At 47.0% G+C, this 14,252-nt stretch overlaps 1 protein-coding gene across 1 annotated transcript in view; it reads right to left on the bottom strand.

The window, feature by feature from the left end:
- The window catches only part of LOC147666679 (pre-mRNA-splicing factor SYF2-like), a 182,632-nt gene that overhangs the window by 50,120 nt on the left and 118,260 nt on the right, over positions 1-14,252 (bottom strand). The window contains exon 6 of the mRNA XM_086948974.1: positions 1,131-1,229. Coding sequence (XP_086805100.1) covers positions 1,131-1,229 — 99 coding nt within the window. The remainder of the gene's footprint in view (positions 1-1,130; positions 1,230-14,252) is intronic.

The following is a 14,252-nucleotide window of genomic DNA, read 5'->3' as shown; positions in this document are numbered from 1 at the left end:
ACCAGGCAACCGCAGAGGAGTCATTATTATTTAATGCAGGAGTATTCACATAATTAATCTATTCCCTCTACAGTTCCTTGATGGAAACCATTTTAGAGCAACGCACCCAGCCCTGCTAGAGATGTGTTAATGATTACAGCAGCGAAGTGCTCAATGGACCGGAGGGGGCGCCCAGGAGACTGTCTGGAAAGTGACAGACGCCAGTGTGTGTTGTGAAAGGCACGGTTAGTGAGTTAGCCTTGTGTGGGTCACGGATAACATCCGAAGAATGCTGAAAACAAGCACTTGAAGAGACACGTGTGGGACGGACTATGCAGTCCAACGACAGGGTGCAGCGGGCACAGTTTCGTATGTAACTTATGGAACGAAGCACCAGTATTTGCACTGACCTAGAACAAAGTTTAGCCTTTATATTCCCTTTTCTAGGCCAACCACGAATCGTAAGAAGAGGAAGTGGCTGCCCCTCGAGCCCAACAGCATCATTTATATACAATGAGAGGTTAGATCGATCCACTGACTCCCCATTGTGCTGATCTTCAACGTCACCATGGTGAATATTTCAATTAAAGCAGGACCTTTTAGGTCCAGAGACTACATCCTCGTGTTCCTAAGGTTCCTCAACAGTTGAAGCTGTTTATCCAATACATTAATTGCAAGCATCAAACGCTCACCATCTCAAATGGAAGAGTGCATCTATGCAAACTACCCTTTGGTCTCTTAGACTCTTATATGACGTGTTAGCAATGGCTTCCAAACATGGTGTACACTGTTGCAACACATGTAGGCTTTCTGCACCCTGAGAAATTTGGATAGAGTTAACCTTTAGTTATTCCTAGTTCAAATAGGCATCGAATGACCAACCTTTAATTCCCTGAGCAGGCGCCCTATTGCTGAGCTAATGGAGCTGCTTCTCAAGCTATCGGAAATTTTAATGAAGTTGTATAATTTAATTTTATACTTTTGATATACGCACACACATACAACTTATGGTAATTGTCAACATTTGAATGCCGTTCACAGTGGATTTCACCATGATTTTGAAGCAAAACATTTTTAGACAGGCTATTTCGGAATAATAGAAACCGGTTCTCCTTGAATCGAGCAAACATCACTGTTGAATATGTACTTACTGTTTGTCCAAATCTGCAACCATTCGATCAATTCCTTCCTTAGAAGGTACATGTGTCCCATGAAGAAGACTGTTGGATGTCGGAAAAAATTCTTCTCCGCTGCACAAAAGAAAGAACACAGAATGTAAATTACAACACATGCCAAACAAGAGTATCAGAGGTTGTGACCATATAACGCGCTTAGAAGTTGTCCATAAGCATGTTCATTCAACAATTCATCCCATTAGATACACCACAATCTGAAATGGGATGGAAAAAATATATTAGCAACACAAAAAGATGATGGAAGGAATGCTGAATATTGTCAAACATTCACCCGCAGTCTCACATCTGGTTTAAAGCCATTGTTTTTTGCTCACCGTGCCACCCCAGTTTGGACCCAGCCATTTTCAAATAAGTCTTGACCTTGCTCCTCATTGGAACAGTCCCGCCCGAACTGCCAGGCCGGGTCCTCCCTGGACCGGAAACAAGCATCCTGGGACTGGTTTCGGGGTATCAACCCTCATCAGCCAGGCTAGCTTGAATCCAGTGGCACATTGAGATCGAGACCCAGGTCTGGACATACACTTCCCACTTAGGGCAACTTTAGTTCTACAAACAGATGATGGATGGAACGCTGAACATTGTCAAACATTCACTTCTAGTAACAGATCTAGGTTAAATCCATCTATTTTTTTGCCCACTATGCAAAAAAGCAAATGTTATTTGTAAATCCGTCTTGACACTGCTTCCCATGGGAACAGTCTGGTCGAACTGTCAAGCCAGACCCTCCTTGGACTAGAAACAAGAACCTGGGACCGGTTTTGGGATATCACCCCCTTTTAAGCCAGACTAGCTTGAATCCAGTGGCGCAGTTTGTTATGTTCACCCTAAGTGGCAAGGGTATGCCCAGACATGGGTCCCATGCCCACTGTGCCACTGGATTTAAGCGAGCCTGGCTGATGAAGGGTGTTACCTCAAAACCGTTCCTGGATGCTTGTTTCCGGTCCAGGGAGGACCTGGCCAGGCAGTTTAGAATGGCTGTTCCCCTGGAGAAGCAGGGTCAAGACTGATTTGCATTTGGCTGGGTCCATATTGGGGTGGCATGGTGAGCAAAAGATCGATAGATTTAATCTAGATCTCTTGACTGGGGTGAGTTTTTTTTTTAAAGTTTCAGCACTCCGTCCATCATCTTGTGCTTGCTATGGATAAAAGACATGCCAAACGTGTGAAACATGCAGTCTTTAAAGCTGAACGCCAGAACACTGCCACAAAGGGAAAGAGAAGAGGGAGTAGAAAGGATTTGAACAGAGAAATGATTCTGGAAGAGTGGTAGCAAAGAGCAAGGCCTTCATCTCCAATGCCATTTCACAATTAGCCTCAAAGTCTGCACAACGGAATCATTCGTGAATAAAGTGTTATTTCAAGAGAATGTAAGCAAGCAGGGCATTTAAAGGCAACAGATTGTAGAGCAACAAAACTGATAACGTTGAAAGAAACTTGGTTACTAGTAAAGCTGTCACAAAACAGTACACAAACCAACTCCGAGTGCACCAACACTACGAATTTATATCAGACGAGGCTGACATCACCAGGTGGCCACTTAAAACCCATAAATCATGTGAGAACAGGGAAGGTTGCACCAGAAACAGCATAATCACACAGCAGCTAAACAAAAATGGGGTCATGAAGAAGAGAAGGAGCGGGCAAACTACAGTGTCCTTCGGAAGACCTGTCAGTGCACGCCAATCAAAGTGAGTTCCAAGGGCATGGAGCCCTGGTAGCGAAAAAAGATATTCCCAAAGTGTTTACACGGAGGGTGAGAACTACAGGAGGTTTTGGGGTGCCAATCGGAGGGGTCTTGGGCAGCTGAAAATCTAGTAAAGCATTAAAGGTAACACTTGGAACACTGGTTCAAGTTAGGATAACATGTCTAATCAATGCGATACTAACATGCTCTTTATCCAACAGACGTTTATACAAGCAATGCACATTTGAATCGGGTACAATATATACACTTCAAAGAGATGAACAGGGACATTTGGACTTGCCACAGTAAGTACAGCTGCCTTGTTAAATACTGACATATTAATACCGTGATATTTTTGATTACTGGGATCAATAATATAAACCCAATTAAGAGTTAAAGGTTAAAAGGCACATTAACTCACTGGGCCTTGCAAAGTACAAGGAGGGTTTCATGACATAAGGCATGCATGACGGCTTCACAGTAAGAATACATCTCTTCATTTCAGGCAGCGAGGTGTGGACAGGGCAGAAGAGGCTGGGATGACTGGATCTCTTCGCTCGCCATCACTCACCACGGTGATATGATCTACAGACTGCTCGTGGTGCAGCTGGTGACCCAAGCAGGCTAAGGCCCAGCTCTGGGGGCCGCTGAAGGAGGAGTCACAGACGAGCCAGGGCACTGCCCTCGCCCCTCCCTCGTGCAGTTATGGATACGAAAAATAAAAGAAGCAAAATGAAGAGAACTTGAAAATAATCCGAAATGTGGCGTTTTCCCCTTCCAATGAACAGAAATATAAAACGTTGGTTTGTTTTTGTTAACCAGTGATTGCATATTTTTAAATATAAACTGCTGTGTAATTTTCATACTAGCAGTGAGTGGCTCTGCTAGTGATTAGCCTCCTGGACCGGCTCTTCCCTCAGGACCAATCGCCAAAGCCGCAAAAAGAGGGCAGCCTGCCACCCAGTGCAGGAAGGGGTCTAAAATAAAGCGTAGGTCTTTGACACGTTACTTACTTATAATGCTGACGCTCCACCACGTGTATCAGCATTAAATACATTAGTGCGCAATATGGGATAATGTACCCAAGCAGCAATATTCGATGCCAATGAACATTATTGAAGATATTACTATCTAGACTCTAGAACAAAGCTACCAGTGTTGATTGAAAATAAAACGGTGCTGCTTTGAATTTAATGTATTCCCGCTACAAATAAATGCTCAAATAATTATCTTCAATGCAGCTTCTTTCAAGTCTTGCAAACATCAGAACGGAATTACAATTAGCCTGTCAATCCGCGAATCACACCTATACGTGTTTCTTAACTGTAAGTAAAATAAACGCGCACTTTCACGAACTGTCCCTCGTCCAACTTGGTATCGTCCTCTCCAGAAGCAGAGGGAGGCCTGGGTCTTCCAGTCTGTTCTCAGTGGCAGGTGAGAGGATTCACTCAGCAGCGCTTGTGTGATGGAGGCATTAGTCACACCACGCGTTAACGGCTGCCAAAATGAATTTTCCACAGAGGGAGTGCACATGCAGTCAGGCTCAATGCTCTTTTGTTATGAAGTCTGGAACTCATCAGCGCAGAGTCAACACTTTAACTTCATGAAATGTGCAACTCTGAATTGCATTACACCAAATGTTATCTAGCCTAGGGCGCTTTATACAATGCTGGATAATGTAAGAATATGAGGTTTACCAATTTGTTAAAACGACACAAGGTGCTATTATAAAGGCATGTTCTTACACAACAATAGGGTATACCCAGTACACAGCTGGTCCGGGCCAATAATAGTTCGTACAACAAGTGAGTGAACTAACCGGTAAGCTTTTCATGGCGCAACCGTTAGTACTGCAAATTCTTGAGATATTCATTATTTAAACATTTTTCATAACCAAGATACCCTGGTCATTCTATTCAATATTTGTTGAGTGTTTCACTAATTTTTCCTTGGGAAGCTTACCGGTTAGTTGGACCACTTGTACGTACTGTTATAAAGGCATGGCCTGATCTCAAAATGAAGCCCACATAAACGGACTCTTTATAAAATATCTGCTCATTAAAATAATGGTACATAGACTAGTTAAGAGCGGGTAGACTGAGTTCGCCCCATCTCACACGTTCTGGTAATGTCCCAGTTTGCTGAAATATCGGACATGTTGCTACAATCCCAGCTGCGAAGGTCCGCCTGCAGGTCAGTTCACTGACTGGTTCTTTTCACTTACCTCCTTCTATTCTTCATCACCTTCAACATTTGATTTCAATTCCTTCTCACTTATAGTACCCACACATCAATTCTACAGTAGTTCCCACCAAAATGGCATCTTCTGCATTTTCTTCACCTTACAACCTGCATTAACATCTTGAAATCATGGAACATATTGGACTATAAATACTCCTGCCATCAATAAATCATCTCACTTTGCAAGGCGTAGGACCGCATGCTCTCTTATTAGTAAAAACAGATATCAATTGGCTATGGTACAGTTCCACTTCCAATCAGGTACCATACATACATACATACATACATACATGTGAGGAAGTGCTGCATTCTCCACTAGCACAGCAAAGCCTACTTCCAATGGTTGTATACATGCTCGCTGCACCCTTGCGTGGTTGAGGTGGAAATGAAATGTCCCTCTATTGAACGCCCTATCCTTGCATCATTACCACACAATCTACAAGCACTAGAATCCTTTACTATTACATCTTTGCCCTTGGGTTAGTATGGTGTCAAAACTACAGCACCTTCTGAGCATCTTTTAATACCCAGAAACACAATCTCGCATTTCTCCAACTAGATCATATGCACACCTATTTCTTTTTGTTTAACAATTCCCTCATTGCCTGCTTAGTGAGGGTTTTAAAAAAAAAACGTTATGCATGTGGGTGTGGCCAACCAGCATGACGCGATCTGTGCGAGATCTGCTGCACCCGTATGGTAAATCGAGGCTTTGCGCCACATTTTTCAAGTAAATTGGCTCGCACAAGGACCAGCTGCTGTGGACAATGGGGGTGAGGGTTGGGGTTGGGGGGGCAAGAAATAGAAGGCTTAACGCTCCCCCCAGGAAGCCCTGCTACTGGAATAATCACAGGCCTCGGTGGCAGGAGATATGAGTGATGTCTCGACCTGCCAACACCAACAGGAGAGAACTGAGAGGACTGCATCGCCTGAAGGAGCCCACATTGCGACTCTGGTGCACCCCTCCTTTCCCTTTGCCTGCTCTCAAGATGGCAGCTGTGCTTCACGGAAAATAATCTCTATGCAGGGCGGCCGGAGGGCTGGGGGAACGGGGACGATTGGTCTGGGCCTTGTGAACTGCCTCTTGATGCAGATCTGGCGCAGATGGACAGAGCTTGCGGTGAATGGCAAATAAAGGGACAGAAATCATTGGACCCTGTCTGACTGAGGCTTGTATATACATAAACCTGCTCCCTTTTCTGCTCAAGCACTCCCTCAGCCACCTGACCTACCACAAGCACCTCATCTAATTACGCGGATGAGACTCGACAAAGGAGGTCTTGTAGTGAAAAAATTCGTTGTGAGTGGAGCACGGGGGCTGGGGTCTTTACTTCCCAGGCTAGGATGCCCTTACATAATTGATATTACTATCAATAGAGCTGCGTAAGGTTGCCCCCCCCCCCTTCTTAGTAAATATCAAGGCAAGCAATGCCAGACTACATAGCAGATAACGCAGAAGTTGTCGATTTGAATGTTGGTAGCTGGGCCCCCATGAACCAAGCGGGCGCAATTGCCCCCCATTGGAGGAGCGAGGAGATATCTGGCACTTCTTTGATGCAGAACGCCTGGAGGTGAGATCACAGTCAGGAATTCTCCCTTATGCTTCTGGAGACTCCCCCTAAAGTAGCTCGATCACACAAAGACACTTTAAAAAGGAATCTCTGGCGCAGGCACTGGTGAAAGCTACTCTACCAAAATGTGAAGACCCAGAAAAACGCTCCAGACGCAACAGTATTGTAGAGTGAAGTGACCAAGAGTGTCGTGTATAGAAGTGGAATAGTGTGGAGTCGCATGGAGTGACATTCATTGTTATGTTATGTTATGTTACAGCGTTCTTTTATAGCGCACGGCTACTCGAAAAGAGTGTCCCGGCGCTTTCCACCTGCATCTCAGAATAAAAATAACACAACACAGCAAAAGAATGAGAAAAATAACTGAAACTGAAGCAATAAGAACAGCCTAAAGATTAAAAAGCCAGGTCTTCAGGCTCTTCCTGAACTGGAACAAATTGACAGTGCTGCGCAGCGAAAGAGGAAGCGAGTTCCACAGCTGTGGTGCTTTGCAGCTGAAAGAGCGCCCTCCCGTGCGGGCCTTCCTCACCCGAGGGACCACCGCTTTGTAAAGGGATTCCGAGCGCAAGGAGCGGACTGGTCGATAGAAGGCTAGTCTCCGCCGCAGGTATCCAGCCCCTGATCCAAACAGGGCTTTGTGCATCAGAGTCAGGGATTTAAACTGGATCCGCTTCCGGACAGGCAGCCAATGTAGCGCCTGAAGCAGCCCGGAAGCTCGGGCTCGTCTACGCATGCCAAAGATAGCCCGGGCGGCAGAGTTCTGTACCACCTGTAGGCGCTGAACTAGGTAATCAGGGAGGCCAAGGAAGAGGGCATTAGCATAATCAAGCCTCGAACCGACGAGAGCCTGCACAGTAATACGCCTGTGCTCCTCAGACAGCAGGGGCAGGAATTTACGGAGCATTTTCAAAAATCCATAACAGGTGCCAGCCAGACCCAGAATGTGTGTTCGCAGCGATAGCTGGTTGTCCAGCTTGACACCCAGGTTTTTAGCCACCAAGGAAGACTGTGCAGGAGGGCTCATGTCGGACGGCCACCAATGCTGCCACTCCGGATCGACACCGCAACCAAAAAACAGAACCTCGGACTTGCTCGAGTTGGCCCTTAGACTGTTCCGTTGGAACCAGTCAAAGACCAATGTAAGACAGTCCCGAATTCTCCCTCCATCAAACTCCTGGTCTTTCCCGCATGTGAAGAGGAGTTGCGTGTCGTCGGCGTAAGAGATGATCTGGGCCCCATATGCTTCCACCAAGGCCGCCAAAGGGGACATAAAGATGTTAAACAACGTGGGGCTCAACACAGATCCCTGTGGAACCCCAACTCCCAATGGCGGCATCTCGGCAGAGCTCTGGGAAACCCAGACCGTCTGGCGGCGGCCTTCAAGGAAGGATGTAAACCACCTGAGCGCCGTCCCCCTAAGGCCGATGTCATAAAGCCTCGCTAAGAGCGCCCTGTGGGGGACGGTGTCGAAGGCCGCCGATAGATCTAACATGACCAGCATCACCCACCCGCCGACATCAAGAGTCTCCCTGATGATCTCAGTGACCTCTAGCAATGCCGTTTCCGTACTAAAATTAGGACGGAAACCGGATTGAGATGGATGGAGCAGATTGTTAGCTTCCAGAAAGCGCGACAGGACACCGTGGACGTGTTTTTCCGTGATCTTCGTGAGGGCCGGAAGAAGTGAAATTGGCCTATAATTGGCCAGAACCTCGACGTCGAGACCCGGTTTCTTTAGGAGGGGGATCATCATCGCTCTCTTCCAAGAGCTGGGGACCCTCCCCTCCCTCAGCGAGGCGTTGAGGATGGGATTAACCAGCGGATTCACCACCTCCGCCATCCCAGCCAAAAATTTGGCGGGGCAGGGGTCAAGTGGCGAGCCAGATTTCAAATTGGCCAACAGCTGCCTGGACACATCGCTGGAAACAGCAGGAAAATCAGACAGCACCGCCGTCGGTGTGTGCGGAAATCCGCACCCAGCCCCGGTGACGCCGCTTCCATCCTCCGGTCCTTCCACAAAGGAGGCCTGAATCGCCTTGATCTTATTAGTGAAGAAGCCGGCCAGATCACCTGCCCACGTATCTGAAGAAACTAGAGGGGGCGATTGGGAACTAGGGGTCGTGAACTCCTTCACAATGGTGAAGATCTCCTTACAGGAGTTCGCGGATGCCTCGATCCTCCTAGCCAAATAGTCCCTCTTAGCTCCCAGAATGTCTTGTAGGCGAGTTTAGCCTCCCCATCATACAAACGTCGCCAGGCCCTCTCGGCCACCTTACATTGGCTGCGAGCCACACGAAGAGCCTCCGTAAACCACGGTGCAGATTGCCGTGCCACCGTGGATCGGAGGGCTACCTTGGGGGCCAGATCGTCCAGCCTATCAATGAGCCACCGCTGCAGAGCCTCAGTGTCGCTATCCAGATCGCCCGAAAGATGGCATGGGTGATCCAGAAGCGCCTGTTCCAGCATGTCAGGTGTCACTCTGTGCAGCGCTCTCGAGGCCGGTCTAGACAAGACCGAGGCACTGTTATCCGGCCGCGCACTCTCCAGCACCGAAAATCTGATCAGCCTGTGATCGGACCAGAGCACCGGCAGGGTATCAACCTCCGTAAGAGGGACAGATGAAAACACCTGATCCAGGGTATGCCCCTTCTCATGGGTTGGCCCCGACACGAACGGTAACAATCCCAGTGGAGATGTAATATCCAACAGTTTGACCGCATCCGAGTCATCCGCTAAGTCAAGGTGGAAGTTGAAATCACCAGCCATGACGCAGTGCTGTGAGGTCAGCACCAACTCAGAGACAGCTGTCTGCAGATCTTCCAGGAAGGAACCCAAAGGGCCTGGAGGCCTGTAGACCAACAACCCCTTCAGGGCCTGGCCCGGGGACAGTCTGAGCGTGAAGGCGAGCGACTCAGCGCTCCCGATGGAATTAAGAGGAAGAACTGAGCAGGAAACGCTCTTTTTCACCACTACCGCCACTCCCCCGCCTCTACCCTTCACTCTATCCTGCCGGAAGATATTGTACGCCGGAGGAATGGCTGAGAAGACATCCGGATTGGAAGCCTCTCCCAACCAGGTTTCGGTAAGTAGCAGGCAAAGGGGATTTTCCCGAACAAGGAGATCGTAAATATGCAGGGCATGGCAGCCTACCGACCTTGTATTCAGCAGCAAACAAAGATGCTGTGCGCCAGCCGTTGCAGGGCGAGGAACATTAACATGGGTCCAGAAAGGCGTCCAGCCACAACACGGACAACGGCGTTTACCCTTAAATCGCCCCGGGAAAACGGAACGGCAGGAGCTAGAGAGGCCCCGCAAATCCCGCAACATCGCAGAGGTATAACAGATCATCTCAGCCAGTGTGTCACCGGACCAGCGTCCCCCGCCGCCCCGTCGCCTCCGGGACGCTGACGGGCGCAGACGGGCAGGACTCCGGCACGACTCAGGCTAAGCCATTGGAGTGGCATAGAGTAGAGTGGGCTTGTGTAGAGTATACTGTTGCAGAATGTAGTAGCATAGAGTGCAGTGGCATTGAGTGCAGTAACATTGAATTCAACAGTGTACAATTCAGCGTTGTAGAACCCAGTGGCGTAGGTTAGAGTGGTGCATAATAGAGTGGAGTGGGTAGAGAGGAGTGGTGTAGAGTTGAGTGGTTTAGAGTTGAGTGACGCAGTAGAGTAGAGTAGAGTCAAGTGGAATAGAATGCAGTGGCGTAGACTGCAGAGTAGAGTCGAGTGGCATGGAGTGCAGTGGCATAGAGTGATGCAGAATAGAGTAGCATTGAGTGGTGCAGAGTAGAGTTTAGTGCTGTAGATTGTAAAGGTGAGGAGTGGAGTATCTGACTGGCATTTTGAAGAGGGAGCAGAGGGGCCAGATCTGTAGGCCTTCATAGTGGGTAGAGTCTCAAAGCAATTGGGGAAGAACGGTCCCAAAGTCAAGCTGGATAGAGTCCATAGAATAGGCTCCCTAGTTCAGCCTGAAGGGAAGCAACCACGAGACGACCTAGTGAAAATTCACTCCATCAAAATTAAAGACGCAATCCTACAGGCGGTGAGAAAGGTGGAAGACATTTCCTTTCAGAGCGCATCTTGCACCTTGTTTCAAGATATTGCCCCAGCCACTCTTGCTTGGTGTTTACAGTTCAATCCTCTTGATGACAAACTACACAAAGAAAACATCAAATATAGATGACGTATCCCTTCGGAATAGCTTTCAGCTTTTAGGATAAGCCAGTCCACTTCACAGAGCTTCAAGAAGCGGCAGCTTTTCTGGGCTTAAATATTGGAATCGGATCACCCAGAAATTTCACCTGAAGGCCAATCGATGAGTAACCTTGCTTGCCCTAGCACACAATGCCTCTCACAAAGACGCTCAAGACGACAGGGGAAACAAAAACCTCCAGGCAACAATGTTCGTGTAGATTCTTGAATACATGCCGAAGACGACCAAAATGAGAGACAACAAATTGTTAACCAAAGAACTGTTCTAAAAAAGACAAGGAGGGTTTGCTAGCGGGTGGTCTGCATTACTTCAGAAATTCATTTTGCTCGGTCCCCACCAATGTCGGAGGCTAGAGGGGAGACTCGGATCAAGATTCAAAACCTGAGAGTAGACAGACACACGACTCCTGTTACTAACCTATATACGATCACCTTGACCAAATGCTACTACATCAGGAGTGCATAAAGTGGTTTATGACAAAAATGCCTACACGAACACAATCTATCTTTTCTCTTACACAATTGTTGGGGGATGATTTATCCAAAAGTTCCTGTTATGTTATTTAACTTTTCTACCACGAGTGAAAGCATATTCAAATGCATAGCAGGGCTCCAAAATTCCACTCGCCTGCTCGCTATGGCGAGCCAGATTTAATCGGGACGAGCTATTTTTAGGGTCTACCCACCCTTGCTGGCGAGTAGGAAGACAAACTGACTTTTGGCCTCTGTCTCTGAAAGCGGAGCAAATGTGACAAGATAACAAGATTTAAAGGCATCTTTATTGTTCACAAAGTGAATGAGCAATAAAGATGACTTTACATCTTGTTATCTTGCCACATTTGCTCAGCTTTCAGAGACAGGTGAAGTACATTACATTTGGACCGAGTAGATTTCTCAAGTTACTAGACCTGCAGGTCTAGCACATTTTAAGTATTTTTTTTAACCCTGCAGTGTAGTGACAAGGGATGGGAGGATGGGAGATCTTGAGGAGAGGGACGACAGGACGCCAGGGACAAGTTTCGAGAGATGACCAGACTTACTCCTAATTATCATACACTATCATTGTGTTAACAACAAGAACGTGGAACATCAAGGAGCCTAATTACCCAGCTAAATGACACAAATTATGGAAGTATCTGTTGGATAAACGATATGATATAGTCGCACTGTAAGAAACGAATCTTGAACGCAGTGAACATAATAGACTACCCACACAAAACATACCCTAAAATCTACAGACCCTCAGCTTCTACTTAGCATAATAGAGTGGCTCTTGTCTTCCACTCTTCCGTACAATTCCAACGAACGGGTAGCAAAACAGATAAGGAAGGGAGGGTGATGATGGTTAAAGGGACACTCTTAGGAAGGATGTGTACAATAGTTTCAATATCCACTCCAAACACAGCCCAAGCTACCTTTCTCTTCTCTTTCCTTACTCTTTTGGGAGAATTTGTAAAGCGCAAAATTATATTCATGGGGACAGAAATAGATACAACTCATCCACACGGAGCAGGCAAAGGCAGCTTTACCAAAGCTTTAGAAACAGCTATACAAGCTCTATAACTAATGGATGCATGGAGAATGAAGCACCCGTCCACTCAGGACTCTGCTTTTTTGCCCACTCTCATCGTTCCTACTTACGTATTGAGTACCCTTTCTCAGCCAATGTCTTGAACACGCCATTATGGAGATCGACTTTCACCCTATTTCTCTATCTGAGCATGCCCCAGTGGTACTAACATTAGAATGGGCCTCTCCTCCACCTAAGCTCCGTCGTTAGTTTTTCTAGAGCTCTCTTATTAGGGACAGTCTACTATAAGATGATTTACGGAAAGTGATTTGAGACTGCTTACAATTAAATGACCCGAACTACGCTAATCTCTTTACTACCTGGGATGCTTTCAAGGCAACAATTCGGGGTACGTGCATCTCTTTGATGTCCATATTAGCGAAGCAGAAAACCAAAGATAGACTCACTCTTTAAAACAAGCTTCAGACAGCAAAGAAAGAGCACAAAGAAACACACTACAAAAGATAAACACAATTTATACTAACATAGCAGAATATACACAGCACACCTTAAATACAAGACATATGATAAGGGAAACAAGCATTGGAAATGCAATAGGTCTCGCAGCATTAGAGTTAGTGCTTTTAGAATTGTTTATGGGTTTTTTTGTAAATCTTTAGCATTTTTGTTTCCTGTAGCCAATGCTAAAGAATTAAAAAAAAAGCCATAAACATTTCTAAAAGCTCTAACTCAAATGCTCCGAGATCTATTGCACTGTGTGAGGGTGAGGGGTTGAGGGTGAGTGAGGGTGAGGGTGAGTGAGGGTGAGTGAGGGTGAGTGAGGGTGAGTGAGGGTGAGTGAGGGTGAGTGAGGGTGAGTGAGGGTGAGTGAGGGTGAGGGTGAGTGAGGGTGAGTGAGGGTGAGGGTGAGTGAGGGTGAGTGAGGGTGAGTGAGGGTGAGTGAGGGTGAGTGAGTGAGGGTGAGTGAGAGTGAGTGAGTGAGGGTGAGTGAGAGTGAGAGTGAGGGTGAGGGTGAGGGTGAGTGAGAGTGAGGGTGAGGGTGAGTGAGAGTGAGGGTGAGGGTGAGTGAGAGTGAGGGTGAGGGTGAGTGAGAGTGAGGGTGAGGGGTTGAGGGTGAGTGAGGGTGGGTGAGGGTGAGTGAGGGTGAGTGAGGGTGAGTGAGTGAGGGTGAGTGAGGGTGAGTGAGTGAGGGTGAGTGAGGGTGAGTGAGTGAGGGTGAGTGAGAGTGAGGGTGAGGGGTTGAGGGTGGGTGAGGGTGAGTGAGGGTGAGTGAGGGTGAGGGGTTGAGGGTGAGTGAGGTTTTTTTTTTTTTTTAAAAAGGTACAAGCAGGCTCTTTGGAGCAAGTATACTGCATTCCTCTTTCCTATAAACGCTCACACTTTGAAGTTAGCCTAGAGCAAAATAAAAAGGTTCCCATGTAAACACAGCTTGACATTTTACCTCGGTCTTTGAAAACCTAAAAAAACGAAAGTAAAAAACTTAAAAGCGGACTGTTATTCACTGCAAATCGGAATGCCTTTTCTTCCTCAAGTCTAAATCCTTTCAGTCACCAACAATAAATACAACTTTAAAGCTCAAAAGTAACTGTTACACAAGGTCAGGGGAGGGGCGAAGGAAGGCGCCATCGAGGGTAAAAACATAGCCTGCACGAAACATTCGCCTCTTCCTGCATGGGAGTTTTTTTTTTTTTTGCTCCAACGCGCAATCCTTTCCCAGCATTTATGTGGAGTTACAAAGGCACATCTGTGTACGTTGGAGGGCCAGCCTGACGTGTTTTCTGCTCTAGCAGCAGCTGCGGTTTCTGAGGAAACGAGGCTGATTTTCGAGTCAGG

The sequence above is a fragment of the Lissotriton vulgaris genome, unplaced genomic scaffold (assembly GCF_964263255.1).
Source record: "Lissotriton vulgaris unplaced genomic scaffold, aLisVul1.2 SCAFFOLD_1297, whole genome shotgun sequence".
Classification (NCBI taxonomy): Eukaryota; Metazoa; Chordata; class Amphibia; order Caudata; family Salamandridae; genus Lissotriton; species Lissotriton vulgaris.
The sequence above is the reverse complement of the archived record's forward strand: the minus strand, read 5'-3'. Positions and strand labels throughout refer to the sequence as shown.